General features: G+C 42.8%; 1 protein-coding gene across 2 annotated transcripts; it reads left to right on the top strand.

Moving 5' to 3' along the window:
* Positions 1 to 114: 114 nt before the first annotated feature.
* LOC105026229 (phosphatidylinositol 3-kinase regulatory subunit gamma) lies at positions 115 to 22177 on the top strand. 2 transcript variants are annotated; one of them, XM_034293894.1, is made up of 16 exons: positions 115 to 299; positions 5708 to 6422; positions 8505 to 8600; positions 9375 to 9449; positions 10674 to 10814; positions 11064 to 11253; positions 12286 to 12371; positions 12674 to 12779; positions 12927 to 13025; positions 13136 to 13316; positions 13765 to 15255; positions 15611 to 15753; positions 15863 to 16039; positions 16124 to 16195; positions 16586 to 16759; positions 17582 to 22177. In XM_034293894.1, the coding sequence occupies exons 2-16, from the start codon at positions 6098 to 6100 to the stop codon at positions 17772 to 17774; spliced, it is 3549 nt and encodes a 1182-aa protein (XP_034149785.1). In that variant the 5' UTR covers positions 115 to 299; positions 5708 to 6097; the 3' UTR covers positions 17775 to 22177. The 2 variants fall into 2 exon arrangements, with proteins under 2 accessions (XP_034149785.1, XP_028977574.2); XM_029121741.2 differs by having other exon boundaries at positions 116 to 299; positions 13765 to 13890.
* The last annotated feature ends 542 nt before the right edge of the window (positions 22178 to 22719 follow it).

Genomic DNA, 22719 nt, shown 5'->3' with positions numbered 1-22719 from the left:
AACACTATTTTGAGTGGATCTGAAATCCCGTATGGAAGAGATGGATAAATCGACGATTTCACTCTGTACTGTACTGCACATACAAACACTTCGTGGAATTCCGGCTTCGTTCGTTTATTTCCGTATGACTGGTGCACGTTAAGCAGGACGCAACACAAGTTTCGCTAGTAAATCCGTGCATCTTCTATCGGAGCATGGCTCTGTAAACTTCTGGTTGTGATTGCTGAAGAAACAGAAAAAAAGTGCTTTAATGTGGACAAAATTAGAAGTTGAGTCAATGTAAATAGTGACATTTCGCGGTGAGTAGCTACTTTTTATGTTATAACGTTTTCCCCGAAACAGAAAAATGGTGGATATGAGTCCAGCCACAACTACAGTGCAAAACTGGCGTACAGGCTAGCAGCCTCCGTAATATTCGCAATTATTGTCTAGCCGTTGGTTGAAGTTTGTCTGTTCTTAACCTATAACTTCAGCTATAACGCCTCCTAACATGCATGCACATAATGTAGTTATTAGCAAACGAAATAAACACTGTTACTTACTAGTCAACTATGCTTGCAGTAGTTTTTTCCGAGTCCTTAATATAGTTTTGTTAGCTAGTAACGTAAGTTACAGTGGTTATCAGTGCGGCTGCAAATTTGGTTGATTACTGTCATCATGCTTGAAACTTTAGTTACGATTGTCAAATTGCATGCCTTATAACAAATGTTTCCTATGTTTGTTTCAAAAATGTTACTATTTACCGTAGTTCATATTTCTTGAAAATCAGGCCAATGTTTGTTTTGCAGCAGTTTCGTCTTAAGATTATCAATCTACAAAAAATTCGTTGCACAGGGGAATGTGCACTATTTCAAAATACTTGTTTCACAACATAACCTTTTTTATGAAAACGTCTGTCTATCAAACTGAACAACGCATATGATAAGACTTAACAAATCTTGTTTTAAAAGTACATTTCAGTCTAAAACACACAACACAGGTATAACTGAATCGCTGTCGTGCAGTGTAAGCAAATTTAGCATTTTGGCCTTTGCTCAAAGCATTGAGAATAACCCATTCATTTTAAGTAGTTTTTCGATCACGTGAATGAACTGTTTTATTCGTCCTCTGTGCTTGCTCAATTGATTGAAAATGTCACTCAGAAAATGAATATACCTCGGTTACAAATTCAAGAAGCAATTTCTTTTGATATGTGGCTTTAGCTTTCTTGTAATGTCGTGTCCAAACACTTCCACCCTAAATTCGCAGTAGGTCTGGTGGAACAGTCCATCAAACTTGGCCTTTATTAGCCAATAAGAAAGTCGTGGAAATTCCCGATGTGATAGGGTGCTTAATCGGCTTAGTCTACCGACCAACCATCTCTTCCCCCTCTTGTCTTGCGCAACCAAGCACAAATCGCTGGACTGATAATTGACAAGTATTTGTTTACATGCTCAAACATTACAGCTCCATCGAATGGTACATTTTCCAGTAGTTTGAATCAAAATATGACTTGCTTTAATCAGAAAGCTGATTTTAGCGTATATTTTAATTAGTGTTGTGATTTTATTAAACAGCCAATAATTGATCAACCTGGATGGTTATCTCCTGTGTTTTCAGCTGAACAACTCTTGCCTAATGATCAGAGTTTGGCCATTAACCAAAACGTAATGGGTTTCAATCCAGTGTTGAAAAAAGTCATAATTCCCAAGAATGTGTTAGCACAGGTAAATAGGATTTAGTCCATTCTATTTGTACTATTTGTCATATAGAAAAACAAGCGTCAGAAAAAACTGTTCTGCAACACAGGCGTGACATGGTCTGTAGGAATGATCAATTTTCATTGTACCCAATAAACTAGCCACCTAGTGAATTAATAAATACTGCTTTAAAATGTACCCTGACATATTTCTTATCATGTTTGTGATGTTTATTTCTGGGATGCAACTCGGGAGAGGCCCTATAAATGGAGGTTTACAACACACTATGTTGTAAAAGTATTTTGTCTGTATCTGTTTTACAAATTAATTGGCATCAATTTCTTATCCTTCACCCATTACAATTAGCAAAGTGAAATGTAAATTGGTTGAGTTCAAGGGTCAAAAGCTCACACTGCCTAGAGATTTAAAAAATATGTATTTTCTAATATTAGAACATTTCCTTGATTTGTTAGTGTCTCTGGTGATTCCTGGCCACATGACTGACTACTGCCCAATAGGAATCCAGGAAACCGCTTTCTTTCTCTGTAGCAACAGTGACTTCTTTTATTTATTTCAGAATGAGTGTTTTTTCCATTTTTGTGTCCTGCCCTTCCACACGAGGTGCTCAAACTATGAATATAAGTGTAATGACATGAAAATCGTCCTTTTACAGCAAAATATTTATTATATATATAATGTTTTTATTCAGTGTGTTATGCTGGAACAATCTAAATATTTGACTTTTAACATGTTATGAAAAAGAGAATTTATGTCCATTCAACTCCTTGAGTGAGGGAGTTGGATCACATTGTGGAAGTGGTATTGTCAGAATTGCATATTTCACCACAGGACAACCAAAAGGACACCATTTATTTGAAGGGGGATAAGGCGGGAAAGGGGGCGGAGTTAGGGATGGCGTGAGGACTGGGGCTTGTGGTTGGGTATCTTGGTGCCACGTGTCCACCCTGGCACCTTTCGGCTGCACTTGGAGGTTGTCAAATTGCAAGTCCGTTGTGCCCAGCCAGTTCTCTCTCTGCCTAAAGGTGGGTGAGTGTTGTCTTTTGATGTTGTGTTGATCTCTGACGTTATTTATTTTTCAACGTACCAGTTTTTTCTTTATTAGCTGTAGTATTGCATTACATTTTAGGACTGTGTGCTTGTCTTTGTGTTTTGTGGCTCATTTTGGGCCACAGCGTTCTCAGATAATCAACAGGGCCGAAGAAAATACTCACCAAGTTTTGGTGAAAAGGGGCAGAGGTCCTGTTTCAATGAGCCCCACTAGGAATATGTAATGTGTAACATAATGGCAACATAAAATACCTGTGTCTGTGTCCTCATGGAAGACGAAGGTGCAGATTGATGCTGTGATGTCAGCAAACATGTGAAATCATTTTTCTAGCTCATTCAACTAAACAAATGTCTTGGTACATTATTTGCACCACAAAATCCCATAGTAAGCGGTTAACATGCTGTGTGTGTGCGTGTGTGTGCGTGTGTGTGCGCGCGCGCCGAGTCAAACATTTTCTATTCACCCCTTGACCGATGAAGACCGTTGCATAAGCATTTCTGGTCTAATCACACTTACACAATTAGTGCCATTATATTAAGTATTTGGTGTGCATGATCAGTGGTGCACATTTTAGTGTGAGGAGTAGTAAGAAATACTGTGAGATACATTTATTGACTGACTTAGTAGGCTATGTGGGTTATGTTCCTTCCAAACGCAGGTTAAATCCAGGTTTAATAGCACCACGTCTACGCACGTTTCTGGGATTCCTGTCATTCTTAATAAATCTTCCATGACTTATGAACTGTCTAAATGTTTAGGTTATAACAAACAATCCCAAGATGGTTCGTAAAGATTAAACTAAGGCAAATACATTTTTACATTTCATTTAATCACACTGTTTATTTGCAGAAAAACATTCCACCTTTACTTTGAATGTAACATTCTAGCAGTAACAATAACGCTCTTTAACAAAGGTTGTTACCATCATTCTATGTCATACAAGTGTTACAGAGGCCGAGCTTCGGACGCTGCCTGGTGCCGTAACCTGCTTACTGTTGCAACAATATTAAATGAATACTCTCATTGTTTTCCTGCCACTCTAACAGAAGTGTTTATTTTGCATTTTAAAAAAGCCAAATTCCTACTCGTTGTGCCTGATGCCTTTTTTCCATTTGTTTGTGTAGGTCAATGTCAGCAAGACCATTATTATTATTATTATTTTTTTTTTTTAATGAGAGCAGTTATCCTTTCAGACTTTAAGAAGTGGGAAGGAAATTGCATTCAGAATATCAAAAATGCTATCATTTAATGCACCTTATATTTAACATCCATATAGCACCTTATATTTCGTCATCTTGAAACGGTAGTTCCATCAAGGTTTTATTTGGACTGTCAGTGTTTCCCTTGGGTTTTTTCCCATTAGCAATGTTTAGAGGGGGGTGAAGGATCTGTGTGTGGGTGGCTTTGGAAAGTATTCAGACCCCTTCCCTTTCTCCACATGTTGTGTTATAGAGTGTAATAGACTTTTTAGAAATCTGTGCCAATTTATTGGGGGGGGGAAAAAATTATATCTCGTGTACTCAGACCCTTTATTGAATGCTTTGTAAAAGCACCTTGGCAGCGGCCACAGCTTTGAGTCTTCTTTGGTATGCCTCTACTGACTTAGCATACCTGGATTTGGGAAGTTTCTCCCATTCTTCCTTGCAGATCCTATCTATTTGCATCTATCTGCAGCCTGAATGAACTGTGATCTTCAGGTCTCCCCACAGATGTTCAAAAGGTTCCAAATCTGATCTTTGGATTAAGAAAATGTACACACTTGTCTCAAAGCCGCTCCTGTGTTTTTCTGACTGTGTGCTCCAGGTTGTTGTAATGAATCTTTGCCACAGGACTTATGTGTTTTGCTCCATCCTTCCCTAAGGCCTGACCAATCTCCCAGTCCCTGCAACTGAGAAGCATCCCCATAGCATGTTGCTCCCACTGGCATACTTCACCGTAGGGACGGAATTAGCCTGTCGATGAGTGGCACCTTGTTTTTACAAGATGTAGCACTTGATATTTATGCCTCATAGTTTGATATTGGTCTCATCAGTCCAGCAAATCTTTTCCTTCATGCCATTTGAATCATTTAATTGACGTTTCCCAAACTCCAGGTGGGATGCCACATTTCTTTTACGTGAGTGGCTTCCGAGCAGCCATTCTACCATGAAGGCCCATTGATGGAATGCTGCAGTGATTGTGGCCTTCCTGGGAGGTTCTCCCATCTCTGTAGAGAAACTCTGAAGCTCTGTGAGAGTGGCCATTGAGTCACTTCCCTGACAGAGGCCCTTCTTGCCTGGTTAATTAGGTTCAATGGATGGAGGTTTGTGGAGAGTTGCTTGAACTTCATGGCTTGATTTCTGCTCTCAAATTTCAATCAATCCTATTTATTTATGAAGCTCTTTTTACATCACTGGTTGTCACTAAGTGCTTTTACAGATGCCCAGCCTGAAACCCAGAAAAGCAAGCAACAAAAGTTAATGTTCAGTGTCATGCAAATGTAGAATCTGTTTATAGACCAGTGTGTGCCTTTCTAAATGATGTCCTATCAATTGAATAAAGCAGCTAAAAAGGGTCTGAATACTTGTGTGAATATTTTTTTTTGTTTACAAATATATTGGCGCACATTTCTAGTGTTTTCGCCTCGTCATTACATGATATTGTTTGTAGTCTGATGCCCAAATTTCTTTAGATCACTTGTGAATTAGGTCTATCACAAGAAAATTAGGAGGTGAAGGGTTTGAATACATTGTGTTGTTTAAGCTAGCTAAATGCATGTTAACAGTTAATGTCTGGTTGGTATCATTATGCAAAACATTATTTTTATTATCAACATTTCAGTTACTTGTTGTGACAGGTTTTTAATATCATCTAATTATTGCAAAAGATGTTTATTACCTTGGCTGGAAAATATTGATTTTGCTTAACGTTATGCATCGTTATTTTCTTCTAAATCTGTATTTTTTTTTGTCTTCTGTAGATTTAGTTTTTTCCCCAAGAAAACTTGGAGTATTAAATATGAAGATGTCAGAAGAGACAACCTTGAGCCACTTGTTTTAAAATTGAGCAGTGCACATCAGAGCGCAAATCTTGTTAAGCAATTGACCTGCAAGTCTTTGGTGTTTCTAAAGAGCATGTTGCCGAATCAGTCTCTCTGTTACATTGTCTGGTTAAACCGTGGGATCAAGCTGAGGAAAGTACTTTTTTTCACAAACACAGGCCAGCTCTGACTTCCAACAATCAAGAGTTCAGCCATGCTTCTTAGTTGAAGGTGAAAGTAACTTCGTAGGGTTGCCATTACAATAAACACTGTCACCACGTTCAGCCCGTCTCCGGTCAGCGTGTGTGTGGTACTTGGACGTCTTTGCACATGGCTGTAGAAGGTTTCCAATTTCGAGCGCTGTATGTCTACAACAGAGATTTGGAGGAGGACCTTGACCTCCAGCCTGGGGACATACTGACCGTCAGCAAGGCGTCACTGGCGTCCCTTGGGCTTAAGGATGGGGACGAGGAGCACCCGGCACGCATGGGATGGATTGTGGGTATTAACGAGCGCACCAAGCAGAGGGGAGACTTTCCTGGGACTTATGTTCAGTATGTGGGAACTGTGAAGATGTTTGTGATGCCCAACCAGCCCAGGCAGCAGAGACCCCTCCCTGCAGTACCCAGGCCACAGCCTCCGCCATCGCAGCAAGGTAAGACTTCAGCCCTACACTGTCTATTTCCAGTAACACAAAATCATTTTCAGTTGAAATAACATGTATGCAATAAACAAAGGACAAATAAACAGGAATGTAATTTTCTGATGTGGAAAAAGTTAGTGCTTCCCTACCTTAATCATATAAAATGGCTAAAATTAAAATCCTATTCACCAAAACCCTTGTAACATGATTTTAAAATCATTAAAGAGTAACTTGTCTTACCTTCAAAGATTAAAAGCTTGGTCTTTTTGACATGATGCCTGGAGTTTGCCAAACCGCACTTAAAGGACTCTGATAGCATGGGGGAAAAGATTGTCTGGTCCGGTGAGATTAGTAGGTGCAAAATACCAAAAGGTTCTTGGAGAGAAACCTGATCCAGAGCGCACTGGACCACAGACTGGGGGTGACTATTCATCTTTCATTATCACAACGACCATAAGTTCATTCTAGAAAGTACTCAACCTTAGGGACTGATCTTTTTTTATGGGGTATCCAGAAGATGAAGCCCCCCGAAAATATGAAAATGGTTGACCCTCCCCCAAGCTAAATATATTTTCACATAACCCTCCCCGTGCCTTCAGGGAAGAAGACATAACCCTCTCCATTTAAAATGCAGATAAAACGTAGATCTAGCGCATTTTCTCTCAAAGACAATCTGCTCAGAGATATGCACACAATAGTAGCCTACAAACAACTGACCCAATAGAAGTGGGAATATTAAAAGTATGGCATATAGCCTAGATTAGCTGTATGTTTAAAAATGCCGAACTTATTCTACTTTAAAGATTTAGCTGTGCCTGAAAATTCGAGCCCCAGGGATAGGGTTGTTTTTAGTTTTCCAAACGTCTATAACCACATTTATATTGTAACAACTACGGCACTACCTAATACACTTACGCCAATATACACAATCCTTTGCAAACCGCATTCCCTCTTTGCAGCTAATGGGAAGAGCGCTAGTTTCTGTTATTATTTATTGTTGCATTTATTTAAAAAAAAACCGTGGCAAGCAAAGCTCAACTGCAATATCAGAATTTAAGGCCCAGCCCATTCGTGACCCAATATACAAGTTCTGCATGGAGTTACGACTTTGTCGTCCTTTTCCACTACGAGGAGCAATATGTATTTCGTTGACGCAGTGCTGTTGTCGAAAACAAGGCGTGTCCCTAATAATCGTATATGTATTAAAACAGGAACGCCATAATCTGTGTTTAGTCAGTGAGACTGCACAGGAACTCTTAAATTCCTGAGTAAAGATCTATAGTTCACGATTACAGTCCTTCCGTTTTTCATTATATATTGCGCTGTATCCAAGATTTGGATACGCCAAGCCCAAAGTGGGACTCATCGAATAGCCCATAAAAAGTTGACAAAAATATAATGTATGTTCCCGCCAGTCAATACGTAAATTCCAAATGTCTGACAGATATGCTACTGAAATGTAATCGATTACCCTCCATTGCTTCCTCATTATTGAGTATTATGTATAGATTAATTGCAAAAATATATTGAATCAATTGTACATTTGCTCTGTAACACAACAAAATGTGGATAAATTGAAGGGGCCTGAATACCTTCCGAAAGCATTGCATCTGGTGGAGTGCAGTTTAACAGCCTGCAGATACAGCCTGCAGAGTGCATATTAACAGCCTGTGACTTGTCTATTAGACCTGATTAAATTTTTGTGCCTGAGCACCAGCTAGCTAAGCTGGCCAGGCCTCTACCTACAGGTGTGATCTGGGATTTCTGTTAGAGAAGCCGTTTTTGTATAATTTCTCACCAAACCATCCTAGTCTTCAGGGCATTTGAGATGTCCCATCTTCTAGGGTAAAGGCAGCACAGAATGGATGAATGGGACTGATGGTATGCGAGGGGTTAACCAAGTTTGCATGTTTAACGTGTAATGAAGAGGGGAAATGTGCTGATATTGGGAGGCATCTAGGCAATGCCTGAAAGAGAGTTTCTTGTTGTTGTAGTTTTGAATAGATAGGCTCTTTTAGTAGAGGTTTGTTTAGTTGTTGATTATAACAGGAAATCTATGTTGTCATCTTTGAATCCATCCTATTTGTCTTCCAGGGACATCCACTTTGAGGGACTTTTTCCTGCCGTTTTCTTCCCTAGAAAACATTCCCCCCACTTTGGTGAAGTTGGTAGAGGCTATTGAGAGAAAAGGTAAAATGGCTGTGTGAAACATTTATCAGGTATTAAGTCATTTTTTATGTTTATATAAGTATTAGGGCTGTCAAAGTTAACATGTATGATTAATTTAAAATGCTTGTCACCATTGCTGTTTTCATTGTTGTTAACATAACTTCAGACCCATCCGTAGTTGTGGCAACACTTGTGCGGTAGGTTTCAAGATTGCGCTACTGGCACTAATGTACACTGATTTTTGCCAAAGCGTACCGGTAACTTTTTGGCACTTGACTATCCAAAGCACAAGGGTACTATATATAAATACCAATGGAGAGTAGGTGATCCTGCATTATTGGACCGTTACTTATCTGTGAATCCTGCTATGTCCAACCTTCTGCCAGGAGAGTTGCAGTGTACTGGCCCCACCCGAGATCCCTCTACATTGTAGCCTAAACATCAGGTCAATTAAAGGACAATGCCTTAAAAAGCATAGATAGTCTTGGTCAAGAACACATACTTTCTAAACAGATTGTCAGATTTGAACACATTCTAAAATTGCTCTCAATTGCAATTACCTACACAAGATTATGCAGTCTGTCAACCTCATGCTGTCTGGTCTGAGACTAAGCACTCTTATAAGGGGCTCCCAGGCCTCTGGCTAGCATGTGGAAGGCCAGGTTAGCAGCCACATATTTGTAGCTATATGTGCTGTGTTTGGATGTTTCCGCACTCTACGCTGGAACGCCCCCAACAATTCAGACACGCCAGGACAGAAGAGGCTGTTCTTAAGTGTGTGTGAAACTCTTGCAGGTCTGGAGGGTGAGACGCTGTATAGGACATCTGGCTCCTCGGCTGCTGGCGGTCAGAGACCAAGCCTGAATCTTGGTAATACCCTCTTCCTCTCTAGCACTAGTTATGCATGCGTCATTCCTGAACGCAGCCCTTTGCCCACCTATGCGTGTTGGTATCGTTTGCTGCCGCAGTCAATTCCAGTGAGAACCGTGTGACTTCAACGATATGTCCCTGCCTTGGAGTTCGCTACGGGGCAGTCCCATGTGAACCGGGGGGGGACACCACCATGCTGCCCTTGTGATTCTCTCTCCTGGAGGATCCTCTGCGCGCTCTATTGCTTTGCTCCGTCTTGTCTTGTCTTTGCTACTGGCTTCAATGGTGGGCTTATGAAATGGCCTTTGTCTGTGTGGAGAGATGGGACAGCCTGTTCAGACGGATCAAAAAGACATGGCTCTGCTGTGTTATCCCAGGATATGTAGCTGTATGCCTTTGAGTGCACTTCAACTCTGTGGGCCCTGCTGTGCTGGGGACTTGGTAGAGCAAGGATTCCCCCCTCTGTGACCGATTGCATTAAACGCTCTAGAATTGGCTGGAGGAGCTCGTGTTCCTCTGGTTTAATGTGCGTGTCTTTTATCCGTCTGCGTGGGTGTTTGTATGGAGAGTGTGAACACTGTCCGATGATTCACCCCGGTCCTCCTAGGGTTCATGTGTGCTGGGGCTTGTCTGGCGACGTCCATGCCACAGCGATGTTGCGTACGGCCTCCCGAAGATTTGAGCTGACGGGACATCTGCATGTGCAGACAGGAAGGTGGAGGCTAGATCAAGTGCCATTGCCGACCCCACAGCCCCACCACCACCCCCAACACCACCACACCACCACACACACACTCTGTTGCTCCCTCTCAAACACACATTCTACATGCCACACGGGGACAGACCAACCAATATTCTCTCCTTCCCCGGCTCATACACAGACTGCCTCATGCCAGACACTCCCTGCTGCCTGTCTGTTTTCCTAGGGCCGGGCCGGGCAGGTCTTTTCAGACAGCTGTCGTTTGCTAGCTGAGGCATGACAGAGCAGTAAGCAGCACCCAGCCAGTCTGACCTGCCTGCCTGTCGCTGCGCTGGAAGAGCAGGAGGTCGTTATTTTAGGCTCTCAGACACCGTCACCTGTTGTAGGACTAGTCTGGACACTGTCTCCCGGACGGAGCATTTAGCTCGCACCAGAAACGCTGGTGACACAACACTGTGGGGAGGCCTCGCCGTAGGACAGAAGAAATGGCTGCCTGACTGAGGCGTTCATGTGGGGGTTTTCAGATCTTCCTGAGTCTGAGATGGGCCAGCACGATGTCCGGGGTCTCACTGAGGCCCTGCTGGGATTCCTGCGGGACCTTCCCTCTCCTGTCATCCCAGAGTCCGTCTATCCCAGCCTGAGGAGCGCCCTAAACGAGGGAGCAGGTAACCACGACTTGGCCCATAAATGCTTCTCCACATATCTCCATAAGAACTGAGTCAAACGCTGTAATAATGACCTGGGGGTTGGGGGTTGGGGGGGGGGTTGAAGCGCGCTGTCAGCGGGCGTTGAAGGAATTGTGAGTGGTTTTTTTTAACCCAAGAAATGCAAAGTGAAATATGTGTATTTGGCGTTGCTTACTTGTTTGTCTCGCATCCAAGGCAGTAAGGTTGTCACTGCTCCTTGTTTCCCAGAGCTGTCTGTCGAGGACTCGGGCAGGCGTCTGCTGAAGGAGCTGGTGCCCCCAGCCGTACCTGCAGCGAGCCTGCTTACCCTGCAGTACCTGCTCCGACACCTGGACCGGGTCGCCCAGAGAGCCGAGTGCAATGGCCTGGACCCGGCCTCCCTTTCACTCCTTTTCACCCCTCTGCTGTTCAGCGCTGGGTCAGTCTCACAGCCTGGGGGGCTGGCTGGGAGGGGGAGGGTTATCCTGTGGGTGCCGTGAGGGAATCGCTGGAGTTGCAATGAGACTTGGACTTGATACTTGTTCTGGACCCTTGCGTGTAATATTGCAACACGTGTTGAACTGTGTGTGTGGTGGTGCTGGGAAGCGTCCTCATGAGTGCATGCTGCTGTCTGCTCGAGGTGTCTGGCGCTGGGAAGGGATCGCACACTGACATTACGGCCTTTACCAATCTGCTTTCCCGGAAGGACGCTATTCTAGTCTTTGAAATCAGCGGGCTATAAATAGGGTCCTAAAGAAATATTTTATCTTTCTCCAAATTATTTAATTTTTTATATCATTCATATTTAGTTTTTTCCCCCTAGTGATTTCAGGTGTCTTATTCCAATCTTTTTAATAGAAAACGCACAATGGGATGTTCTAAATCCACAACGATGCTTCAAAACAAAACAAACGAACCAGGGGACTATTTTTAACTGTAAGTGTCAAATGTAACGGATTTCTCTTGAGATCTGAGAATGGTTTTATTTTGGTGGAGTTTAATTACCCTTTGATTCAAGTGCCCCTTAGCCAGAAGATGACGTTTTTAGCGGTGTTCTTCTTGAGCCCATGGGACTGTTTGCAGAAAAAATACTGGATTGATGAGAATAATCCATGTACCAATTTATCAGGTTAGTGCAGGTGGTTAATCAATGGGAAAACTTATTTTTCCCCCATACATATATTTTTTTAATGTTTAGTTTGGGAAACTATTATTTACAAGAGATTGTTTTCATTAGCGCAAAGTAGTAGACGCCCATTGGCCAGCCACTCGCAGACAGGAGCATTCCTATTGGCTCATTCAAACCTCTGTTGCAATCTTTTTTTCATGAGATTTCTTTTTACAAACTTGGGCAAATTAATGGTCAATATATGTATTTGATTCCCGACTAATGTTACTAAATTGTTCAGTAAAGTTGAATTCCAACTGAGTGTCTGTAATCTGTGATTTATGTGTGTTGATTTGTGTCTAGGTCAGAAGAAGATCATCTGTTTTCTGTGCAGGTGCTGGAGAGACTGCTGGTGGCCAGGGCCTGGGAGCTGGAACAAATGCCACCAGGTAATCTTGCACGCTAACAACCTCACAAGTTCACTTCCTGGATCAACTCTGAGTGTCCCTGTATATTGTGACATCACCTTTTGGTTCTTCTGGGTTTATTCTGAGTATGTCTGTGTATTACGACATCACCTTTTGGTTCTCCTGGGTTTACACTGAGTGTCCCTCTATATTATGACATCACCTTTTGGTTCTTCTGGGTCTACACTGAATGTTCCAGTATATTGTGACATCGCATTGGTTCTCTTGGGTCTACTCTGAACATCCCAGTATATTGTGACATCACGTGTTGGTTGTCTTGACAGCCCTACCTCCTAAGCCTTCCAAAACCAAAGCCGTGGCATCGTCTGTCATCAGTGGAGATGGTGGCAAGATGGCTGATGCAGAGTGGTACTGGGGAGACATTTCCAGGTAAAACCACTCTGACTAATTAGTGAATCCAGTGATGGTGAATATCTGTCACTTTGTCATTTAAAGTTCAGCTTCAGGAAGAAAAGTTAGTCACTTGTCACTCATCTCAGCTTTTAATTATGTAGTCGTAATATATTTTGTTTCCAGAGAGGAGGTGAATGAGAAGATGAGGGACACTCCGGATGGCACATTCTTGGTCAGAGACGCCTCAAGCAAGGTTCAAGGCGAATACACATTAACTCTCAGGTAGGAGCATTCGATGGGAGGAGCTGTAGCCACGTTTTAACTGCCGTGGCCATTTCAACAATTCCTCTTGAGTCGGTCGCAGAATGTTTCGACTACTAACTTTGTTCTAGGAAAGGGGGAAACAACAAGCTGATCAAGATCTTCCACCGAGGCGGCAAGTATGGGTTCTCTGAGCCGTTGACCTTTTCTTCTGTGGTGGAGCTCATCCTGCATTATCACCACGAGTCGCTGGCCCAATACAACCCCAAGCTGGACTCACGGCTACTGTATCCTGTGTCCAAATTTCAGCAGGTGCGCCGATTTTGGTTATCTGTGTCATGGGTCCTGTTCTTAAGGGGCTGAAGATTTATTTGGCTTCTGGACCAGGTCTGGGCTTTATAACAATGGGGCTGTTTTGCTGTTAAGGAGAGATTTTATACTAGACTCAGGCTTAGGAAAACACAGTTCTTATGGCATGTGTGTTGAGTAAAATGACTAATTGAATCCCAAAGAGCACTAAAATGTCTAGTCTGAAATGCAAACAGTTCTGTTTATGGGACGACTGTTTGCCTTCATCCCCTGTCTGTTTGAAATAAATTGAGCGCTCGTTGAATGTGCTGTGTAACGCCTCAAGCGCCTTGGTACTCAAGGACTCGTGGTAGTTAAGGACTCGTGGTAGTTAAGGACTCGTGGTAGTTAAGGACTCGTGGTAGTTAAGGACTCGTGGTAGTTAAGGACTCGTGGTCTTTTTTGTTTCCAGGATCAGATGGTGAAAGAGGACAACGTGGAAGCAGTGGGGGAGCAGCTGAAGGTGTATCACGAGCAGTACCAGGAAAAGAGCCAGGCATACGACATCCTGTATGAGGAGTACACTCGCACCTCCCAGGTACACATCAAACATGAGGAGTACACTCGCACCTCCCAGGTACACATCAAACATGAGGAGTACACTCGCACCTCCCAGGTACACATCAAACATGAGGAGTACACTCGCACCTCCCAGGTACACATCAAACATGAGGAGTACACTCGCACCTCCCAGGTACACATCAAACATGAGGAGTACACTCGCACCTCCCAGGTACACATCAAACATGAGGAGTACACTCGCACCTCCCAGGTACACATCAAACATGAGGAGTACACTCGCACCTCCCAGGTACACATCAAACATGAGGAGTACACTCGCACCTCCCAGGTACACATCAAACATGAGGAGTACACTCGCACCTCCCAGGTACACATCAAACATGAGGAGTACACTCGCACCTCCCAGGTACACATCAAACATGAGGAGTACACTCGCACCTCCCAGGTACACATCAAACATGAGGAGTACACTCGCACCTCCCAGGTACACATCAAACATGAGGAGTACACTCGCACCTCCCAGGTACACATCAAACATGAGGAGTACACTCGCACCTCCCAGGTACACATCAAACATGAGGAGTACACTCGCACCTCCCAGGTACACATCAAACATGAGGAGTACACTCGCACCTCCCAGGTACACATCAAACATGAGGAGTACACTCGCACCTCCCAGGTACACATCAAACATGAGGAGTACACTCGCACCTCCCAGGTACACATCAAACATGAGGAGTACACTCGCACCTCCCAGGTACACATCAAACATGAGGAGTACACTCGCACCTCCCAGGTACACATCAAACATGAGGAGTACACTCGCACCTCCCAGGTACACATCAAACATGAGGAGTACACTCGCACCTCCCAGGTACACATCAAACATGAGGAGTACACTCGCACCTCCCAGGTACACATCAAACATGAGGAGTACACTCGCACCTCCCAGGTACACATCAAACATGAGGAGTACACTCGCACCTCCCAGGTACACATCAAACATGAGGAGTACACTCGCACCTCCCAGGTACACATCAAACATCAGGAGTACACTCGCACCTCCCAGGTACACATCAAACATGAGGAGTACACTCGCACCTCCCAGGTACACATCAAACATGAGGAGTACACTCGCACCTCCCAGGTACACATCAAACATGAGGAGTACACTCGCACCTCCCAGGTACACATCAAACATGAGGAGTACACTCGCACCTCCCAGGTACACATCAAACATGAGGAGTACACTCGCACCTCCCAGGTACACATCAAACATGAGGAGTACACTCGCACCTCCCAGGTACACATCAAACATGAGGAGTACACTCGCACCTCCCAGGTACACATCAAACATGAGGAGTACACTCGCACCTCCCAGGTACACATCAAACATGAGGAGTACACTCGCACCCTCCCAGGTACACATCAAACATGAGGAGTACACTCGCACCTCCCAGGTACACATCAAACATGAGGAGTACACTCGCACCTCCCAGGTACACATCAAACATGAGGAGTACACTCGCACCTCCCAGGTACACATCAAACATGAGGAGTACACTCGCACCTCCCAGGTACACATCAAACATCAGGAGTACATTCGCACCTCCCAGGTACACATCAAACATGAGGAGTACACTCGCACCTCCCAGGTACACATCAAACACGTTTGGGCTCCAGGCAGCACAGACCCTGGAGTCACCACCACCTCACCTGTCCTCCCCACACACCAGGAGCTACAGATGAAACGCACGGCCATCGAGGCCTTCAACGAGACAATCAAGATTTTCGAGGAGCAGTGCCAAACCCAGGAGCGCTACAGCAAGGAGTACATGGAGAAGTTCCAGCGGGAGGGCAACAGCAAAGAGATGGAGAGGTACGTTGTCTGCTCTGGGATCTCCCCTCGTTCTGACACCGGCTGGAAGCAGTTGGCCCTGGTGATTATGAAGTGGGTTGACCTCTCGGCCTTTTGCTGTACTGTCCAGAATCCAAAGTAATTCAAATAAGCTGAAGTCTCGGGTGACTGAGATCCATGACAGCAAGAGGAGGCTGGAGCAGGACCTGAAGGAGGAGGCGGCGGACAACCGAGAGATCGACAAGAAGATGAACAGCCTGAAGCCGGACCTCATGCAGCTGAGGAAGACCCGGGACCAGTACCTGGTGTAAGTTTTAGCCCACTCTCATTCGCTCTCACACACACAATGCAGAACTGCTTTTGTTACAAGTGTCTTGTGTCCACGTCCCAGGTGGCTCAATCAGAAGGGAACCCGACAAAGAAAGATTAACGAGTGGCTGGGGATCAAGAACGACATTGAAGAGTGAGTCCACCCAATGTGGCCATTTGCCAGTAAATATATATATATATGTGTATGTATATATATATATATATATATATATATATATATATATATATATATATATATATATATATATATATATATATATATATATATATATATATATATATATATATATATATATATATGTGTGTATATGTATATGTATATATATATATGTGTGTATATGTATATGTGTATATATATATGTATATATGTATATGTATTAATTTTTGGATGGTTGAAATCAGCCACCAAAGAATTGGAGAATAGGCTATTTTTCCATGGAAGTGACAGAGGTTTTCTGTTTGAAAGTGAAATTCTCCGGTTTCATAACCATGCACGCCACTCTTCTCCTGTTCGTCCTCCCAGCGTCTATTCTCTGGTGGACGAGGAGGAAGATCTGCCGCACCACGACGAGCGTACTTGGTACGTGGGCAACATTAAACGTGGACAAGCCGAGGAGCTGTTGAGGGGCAAGGACGATGGCACCTTCCTGATCCGAGACAGCCAATCCCAGAAGGGCTCCTACGCTTGCTCTGTGGTGTGAGTTCCGTCAGCCTGACCTGGGATCTGTTGTTTGGGTTGCTTTACGGCCTGATGTGTTACAACACACACACGGTCTCACTTGAGGGGTGTACTTCAGAAGTAGATAGGTCTATTCATGCTTTTACAAAGCGGGCCGGCTTCAGTTATCCTTACATTCCAGCTCAGGCTTAATACGTAGTACCACAGCAGTAGATGTGGCTTTCCGTTAATACCTATTGTTATTGCGGCCTATGAAGTGCTTTGGTTTGCTTAATATCAATCACAAGCATCTTTCCCCACTGTTTTGATTAGACTCTTCACTGGCTCAGCTGGTCAACTACAGTAAACATCAGTCTTTCGTTAATCTTATCAGGTGTGCCAGTTTATTGTTAAAACTAAACCTACAGTTAAACGTCTGCGAAGGCCTGAGGAGAGGTTTAAGAGACGCTGTTCTAAAAGATTAATATTAATATACAAATGAATCTGGCTTTACGGTGAGCCACTCGTGTGTTTGTTTTAACCAGTTACTTCAGAGTTCACCAAAGATTCCACCATAACTCCTCTGATATGTTTTGAGGAAATATGGAGGACAGCCAAGTAGCTAGCAAAGAATGGTTGACTGTTATGATCCTCTGGCTAGCAGGGAAAATTCCGGGACATAAACCCAAGCCAACTGGAACATGTCTGATTCTCTTCATCCAAACCTATTGGACTGATGAACATTTAGGACAGAGGCATATAGCAGCCTCATCAGAAAATATTTTCTAGGTCTGAAAACATCTGAGAAACATTTGGATCAGAATAGTGTCCAACCTTGTGTTCTTCTGTGCTTCATTGCAGTGTGGACAGGGACATAAAGCACTGTGTGATCTTCAAGACCTCCACGGGCTACGGGTTTGCAGAGCCTTACAACCTGTACGCCTCCCTCAGGGAGCTGGTGCTCCATTACAGACACACCTCCCTGGTCCAGCACAACGACTCACTGAACGTTACCCTAGCGTTTCCTGTCCTGACCCAGCAGCAGACCAGATGAGCAGCCGCGTCACCTGACCGGGTCAAAAGGAAATGCAGACAACCATGTAGACCACAACATTGAGTGTACAGTTAGAGAAACTGTCCAGTGTGACCAGATGTTCTTGGAAATATGACTTACGATTCATTACAATGTGAGTGAAGTAGTTTTCTCTCCAAATGTTCTTTATTAAGTTTGTTAAAAAGCGGAGTTGTAGTGATGATGGCGTACTGCCAACTACAGAATGATGTGGGCGTACTGCCAACTACAGAATGATGTGGGCGTACTGCCAACTACAGAATGGTTAGGGTTAGCGGTAACAGAACCTGATTCGGTGAGCCGCTGATAGGTTAGCTCATCTTTCCCAGGAGGATGACATCATATCATGATGAAGAAAAAAAATCTAAAGAAATACCAAGTATTTTGTTAAATGGTCTCTTTGAGGTTAAAGTTTGAGGTGGGTTTAATGAATCTTTTTGTGAAGTTAACACTTAGTATTTGTGTAAACAGTATATTAACTTTTAAATGTTGTCTTTACGCATGGAAGGGCTTGGTTAAAGGATTTAACATGCGAGGCACAGAAAACATTAAGACTGAGCATCCTTTTTCTGTTATCTCAGCTTAGCTCATATTGTCCACGGCTGGGCGACTGGAGAGATCTGGAAAGCGTTCTTGGCTGTAGAACATTTTACCAGTGTTTAACTTAAAGCATTTTTGTTTTTCTTTTTACAAAAGTTGGAGGTTGATTACTTTGGAGCCTTGGATGGCCACTGTTCTAGCTTGAGGACCAAGCTCACTGTGAGAGACAGTGTTATGCCATGTGAGCTGGTTCTGCGGTCCTTCATTGTGGAGAACTTAGTGGTGAACGTGCCTTCTGTTTTAATCCTCTGTCTTCCCTGCTGTCTCTGTAGATCAGAGACTACATGAAGGCCTTGCCGCAAATTTTTTGTATCACGCACAGCGTAGAACTGGAAGTCTGAAATGGACCTTGGATTGCCTTAAAGAGCAAGGGTGGGCAGCTCCCTCAGAGTTTTACCTTGCGCCAATGCTACTGACTGCTCAGTGGGCACATCTGATTTCCCAGGAGTAATTTGGTGGCTGAATTAAAGGAAAGGTTGTGAATGGCAGTAGACTCTCTAAGCATGTCCCTGCATTAGTCGGTGTGTGGTGAGTATGTTGTAGCTTTCCCATTCCTTACATGTAAAGTGAATAGCTCTTTTGATGCTTACAGTTCAGAAACCTAATTATTGTTGCCTTTCTCTCCACACAACGCACTCCACTACATTGTGACATTGGTGTGTGACCGAGTTATTTTTCCAAATCATCAAGGTGTACTTAGCCTTATTTCAAGATTTAAGTGGATCCTACATGACTCACTTCATGAATGCACTTCTTTTCCAGGACACAAGCTTCACAACTTGTACTGTAATACACAATGCAGTCATGTGAAAAAGTACAACCCCAGGATTATTATTATTTTTTTATGTACATATTTGCACATTTGGATATGTAATCGCTATTGACAATTGTCAGTGAAAGATTATATACTAACTCGGTCATTCCATACATTTTCATTTTCTTCTGTTTGAGCCATTCTGTTGCATGTGTTTTCGGTCGTCCTGTTGGAAGATCCCTGTTCTGTTCACCTTCAGCTTTCTGACAGATGGCCTCACATTCTCCTCAAGAATCCTCTGGTACAATATGGAATTCATTCTTGACTCATTGATTGCAAGTTGACCAGGCCCGGAGGCTGCAGCCCCAAACCTTAATGACAACATCTCCATGCATTACTGTTGGAATGACATTCTTCTGAGGTGGTCCTTGAGGTGGCAAGGCAGTCTTGTTTTTGCCAAACGTGGTTTCTGGCGTTGCGGCCAAACATCTCCACCAATTGACTCGTCTGTCCAGAGCACATTGTTCCAGTGCTTCACCCAATATCAGTCATGTCTTGATATTACTTTTTTGAGAGCAGAATGTTCTTCCTTCCTGACCTCCAGGTTTGTGAAGTGTCGTTCTGAGAATTGGCTCGTGCTCTTCGACATTGGTTGTGGCAGGACAGGTCTGAGGATCCCTTGACCTCATCACTGAGTTTTGGGGGATTTCTACAAGCATCTTTCTGTCGGCTCTTGGGCTGAATTTAGATTGCTGGTGGTCTGGAATTTTCTTTATTTGTACACGATCCAACATTGGAATGATGTACTTTGGATTTCTTGGAAATGGCGGTGTAAACCCTCTCAGACGCATCAGCATCAGTATTTATTTTCTGTGGTCCGCTGGTCTTTTGATCTTGGCATGATGTGTTATCATATTCCCATGTGGTTAAGGCCAAACCAGATCAGGTGTTTAATCTTATGGAAGACTGGACCCTCCCAAGTTACTCTAATCATTTTCAGGTCATTTGCACATGATTCAAATTTTAGTCCTTTTATTTTATGGTAAAGGTGTACTAACGTTTTCCATGTAGGGAAATTGCATTTCAGTTCATTTAAATTTTGAGTAAATGGTTTCAAAGTTGTTCTGTTTGATTTCTAAAATTGGGTTGCCTTTTTTCAATGAATATGGTTAGATTTAGATCAAATATCCATGTGTCAAAATATGTATAGAAAAAAGCCAGCGCTTCAGGAGTTGTCCTTGCTTTGTCACATGACTGTATATTCTTGTTAAACCTGAAACAAACTTTGATTAGTGGTATGCAGCAATTTAGTAGATCTACAGCTTGTTGCCTCTTAGTCAACCTCAATTTAGGCTCACAATGAATCAGTCAGTGAGCCATTTTAAAATGTTTGAACCAGGCATTTTATAGTAATTGTAGTATCTAGGAGTGTTAGGTTTCCCCCAAACGTAATGGTGGATTTCATCCAACGTAAGGGACACCAGCAGTCATACATCATCAGATTCAGCCCACAGCTGGCAATCTAAGTGGTTAGGTTGCCAAGTTTGTCAGAATTGGTGAAAATCCATTTCATAGCTGTCAGCAATGTTCATTTTGTTTTTGTTCATATGGTACTTTTGTTTCCTATGTTTATCTGGTTGTTAGGAGTAAAGTGTCCCTTCAGATGAGAGTGTCATTGCCAGTGGACTGTTAACTGAACAGCCCTGCTCAGATCGGTTGACCTTCAAGTCAAAGGATCTATGAAAACTGTGACAGTGGGGTTTCTTGGCTTATGATAGAGACAAAGAGAGCAAACGTATGTTGATCGGTGTTTGTTTTCAAATTGCACTTGGTGGTTCTGCATGCAGTGTAAGACTGCCCCAAAATGACCAAAGCCAGGTGTAGACAGTCTTTTCACATTCAGCCCGGCTCCGAGGAATTGTTACATGCAGTATTTCCCCTGCCCTCCCTTCAGTGAGCTTGGGTCTATATTGGAGATTATGACAAGGCTATGCTGGATTCTGGTCTCTCAAACCGTTTTGTCAGCGTGCACAAGATAAAATGACAACCTCTTCTCGTGGGTTAATGGCTTCCGAGAGGGTCAAAATGACAGGGTTGAGTAGTAGTATGCCAATGTTTAAACCCGCCACTGTAAATGCACTGTAGCTAATTTTTCAGGGGTTGTGTTGAGATTTTACTTGAACAGGCTTGTTTACAGAGGTCAGAAACACTACTCCTAATGGACAGATATCTCTTCAGGCCTGTTTCAGTGCTCAATTTAAAATGGGCTTCATGAAAGGCTGTTAGGCCTGTCTGTTTTTCAGTGTGTTCTTATGTGTTGATAACCTAGGTAGATCTAATGAAATAAGCTGGTGTGAATGTTTTGTGATGTACCTTCACATTTACACTGTAGACCAATTTAAATGCAACATTAATGTTGGTATTATGTTTCATAAGCTGAAAAAAAAGATCCCAGACATTTTCCATATGCCTGACAATTTGTTACCTTCGATTCACATTTTTCCTAAAACGACTGTTTTGATTTCCTGATATCTGTTTATGAACTGCAACACTAAAATCTTCTAAGTTGTTGCATGTTTTGCTGAATTTTTTTGTTCAATGTGTTTTTCATGTGTTTACAGTCTCTAAATAACCAATTAGATCAGTCTCTTCAAAGGGGTTATCTAGAACAAAACTACCCTTCTGTTTGTATTACAATTTTTCAAGTTTTAAGACCACTTGGTTTTTAGATTTTGTATTTGGGAAACTGTGCTCCCATGAAATAATGTACGTGTGGTATCTGCTGCCGTTTTAAAGATTCTGTGTGTAACAATCTATCCAACATTGTTGACATAGGTTGGAGATAGCTAAACATTAGGAAAATAAAAATTTACATTACTAATAAAAAGCAAGATGCACTTTTAAATTGACAGTAAAACAACGTTGGTCTGTAAAATGGTTATTACTTGACAAACAATATTATACTTCCATATGTTGTATTTGTCACAGACTGATAGTTTTCTGTGGTACTAAAGTTAAATAAAAAATATTAAAATTGTAATACCAGCTTATTGTAATTTTTTCGAAACGTTTGCTGAAAAAATTAAATCCCATGCTTAGGAGACAACTGAGTGTAAAGAATTGTGACGTACTTCCATAACATTGTCTTACGGTCGATGATGTTCCTTACTGCGGTCTACCAGGAAACTTAATTAACTGGATTCATGTATTGCTATTGCTTTGATGTAACTGCACATTATTAGTTTCTCCTTCAGTCAGTCAGTTGATCAAGAAAGATTCTTCTCAGGCCTTTTACATTTGGTCTCTGTGGTCCTGTCTAATTCAGTCTGTAGAGCATGGGGTTTGCACTGCCACAGGTCATGGGTTTGATTCCCAACCAGCCACCCGTACAATGAATGCAAGACTAAAGTTCCTTTGGATAAAATCTTCTGAATGTAATATTATACTTGAGCCTGTTTTTCCGACCAACTTGGTCTCCATGTGAAGAGCAGTAAATGTGTGGTTCTTGCAATTGTGGGATGTCCTATGTAATATTTTGGCTTTCCAGAGTGGTCACATGAACCCATATAATAT

This window comes from Esox lucius, chromosome 8, assembly GCF_011004845.1.
Source record: "Esox lucius isolate fEsoLuc1 chromosome 8, fEsoLuc1.pri, whole genome shotgun sequence".
Lineage (NCBI taxonomy): Eukaryota > Metazoa > Chordata > Actinopteri > Esociformes > Esocidae > Esox > Esox lucius.
This window is presented reverse-complemented; position numbering and strand designations above follow the sequence as displayed.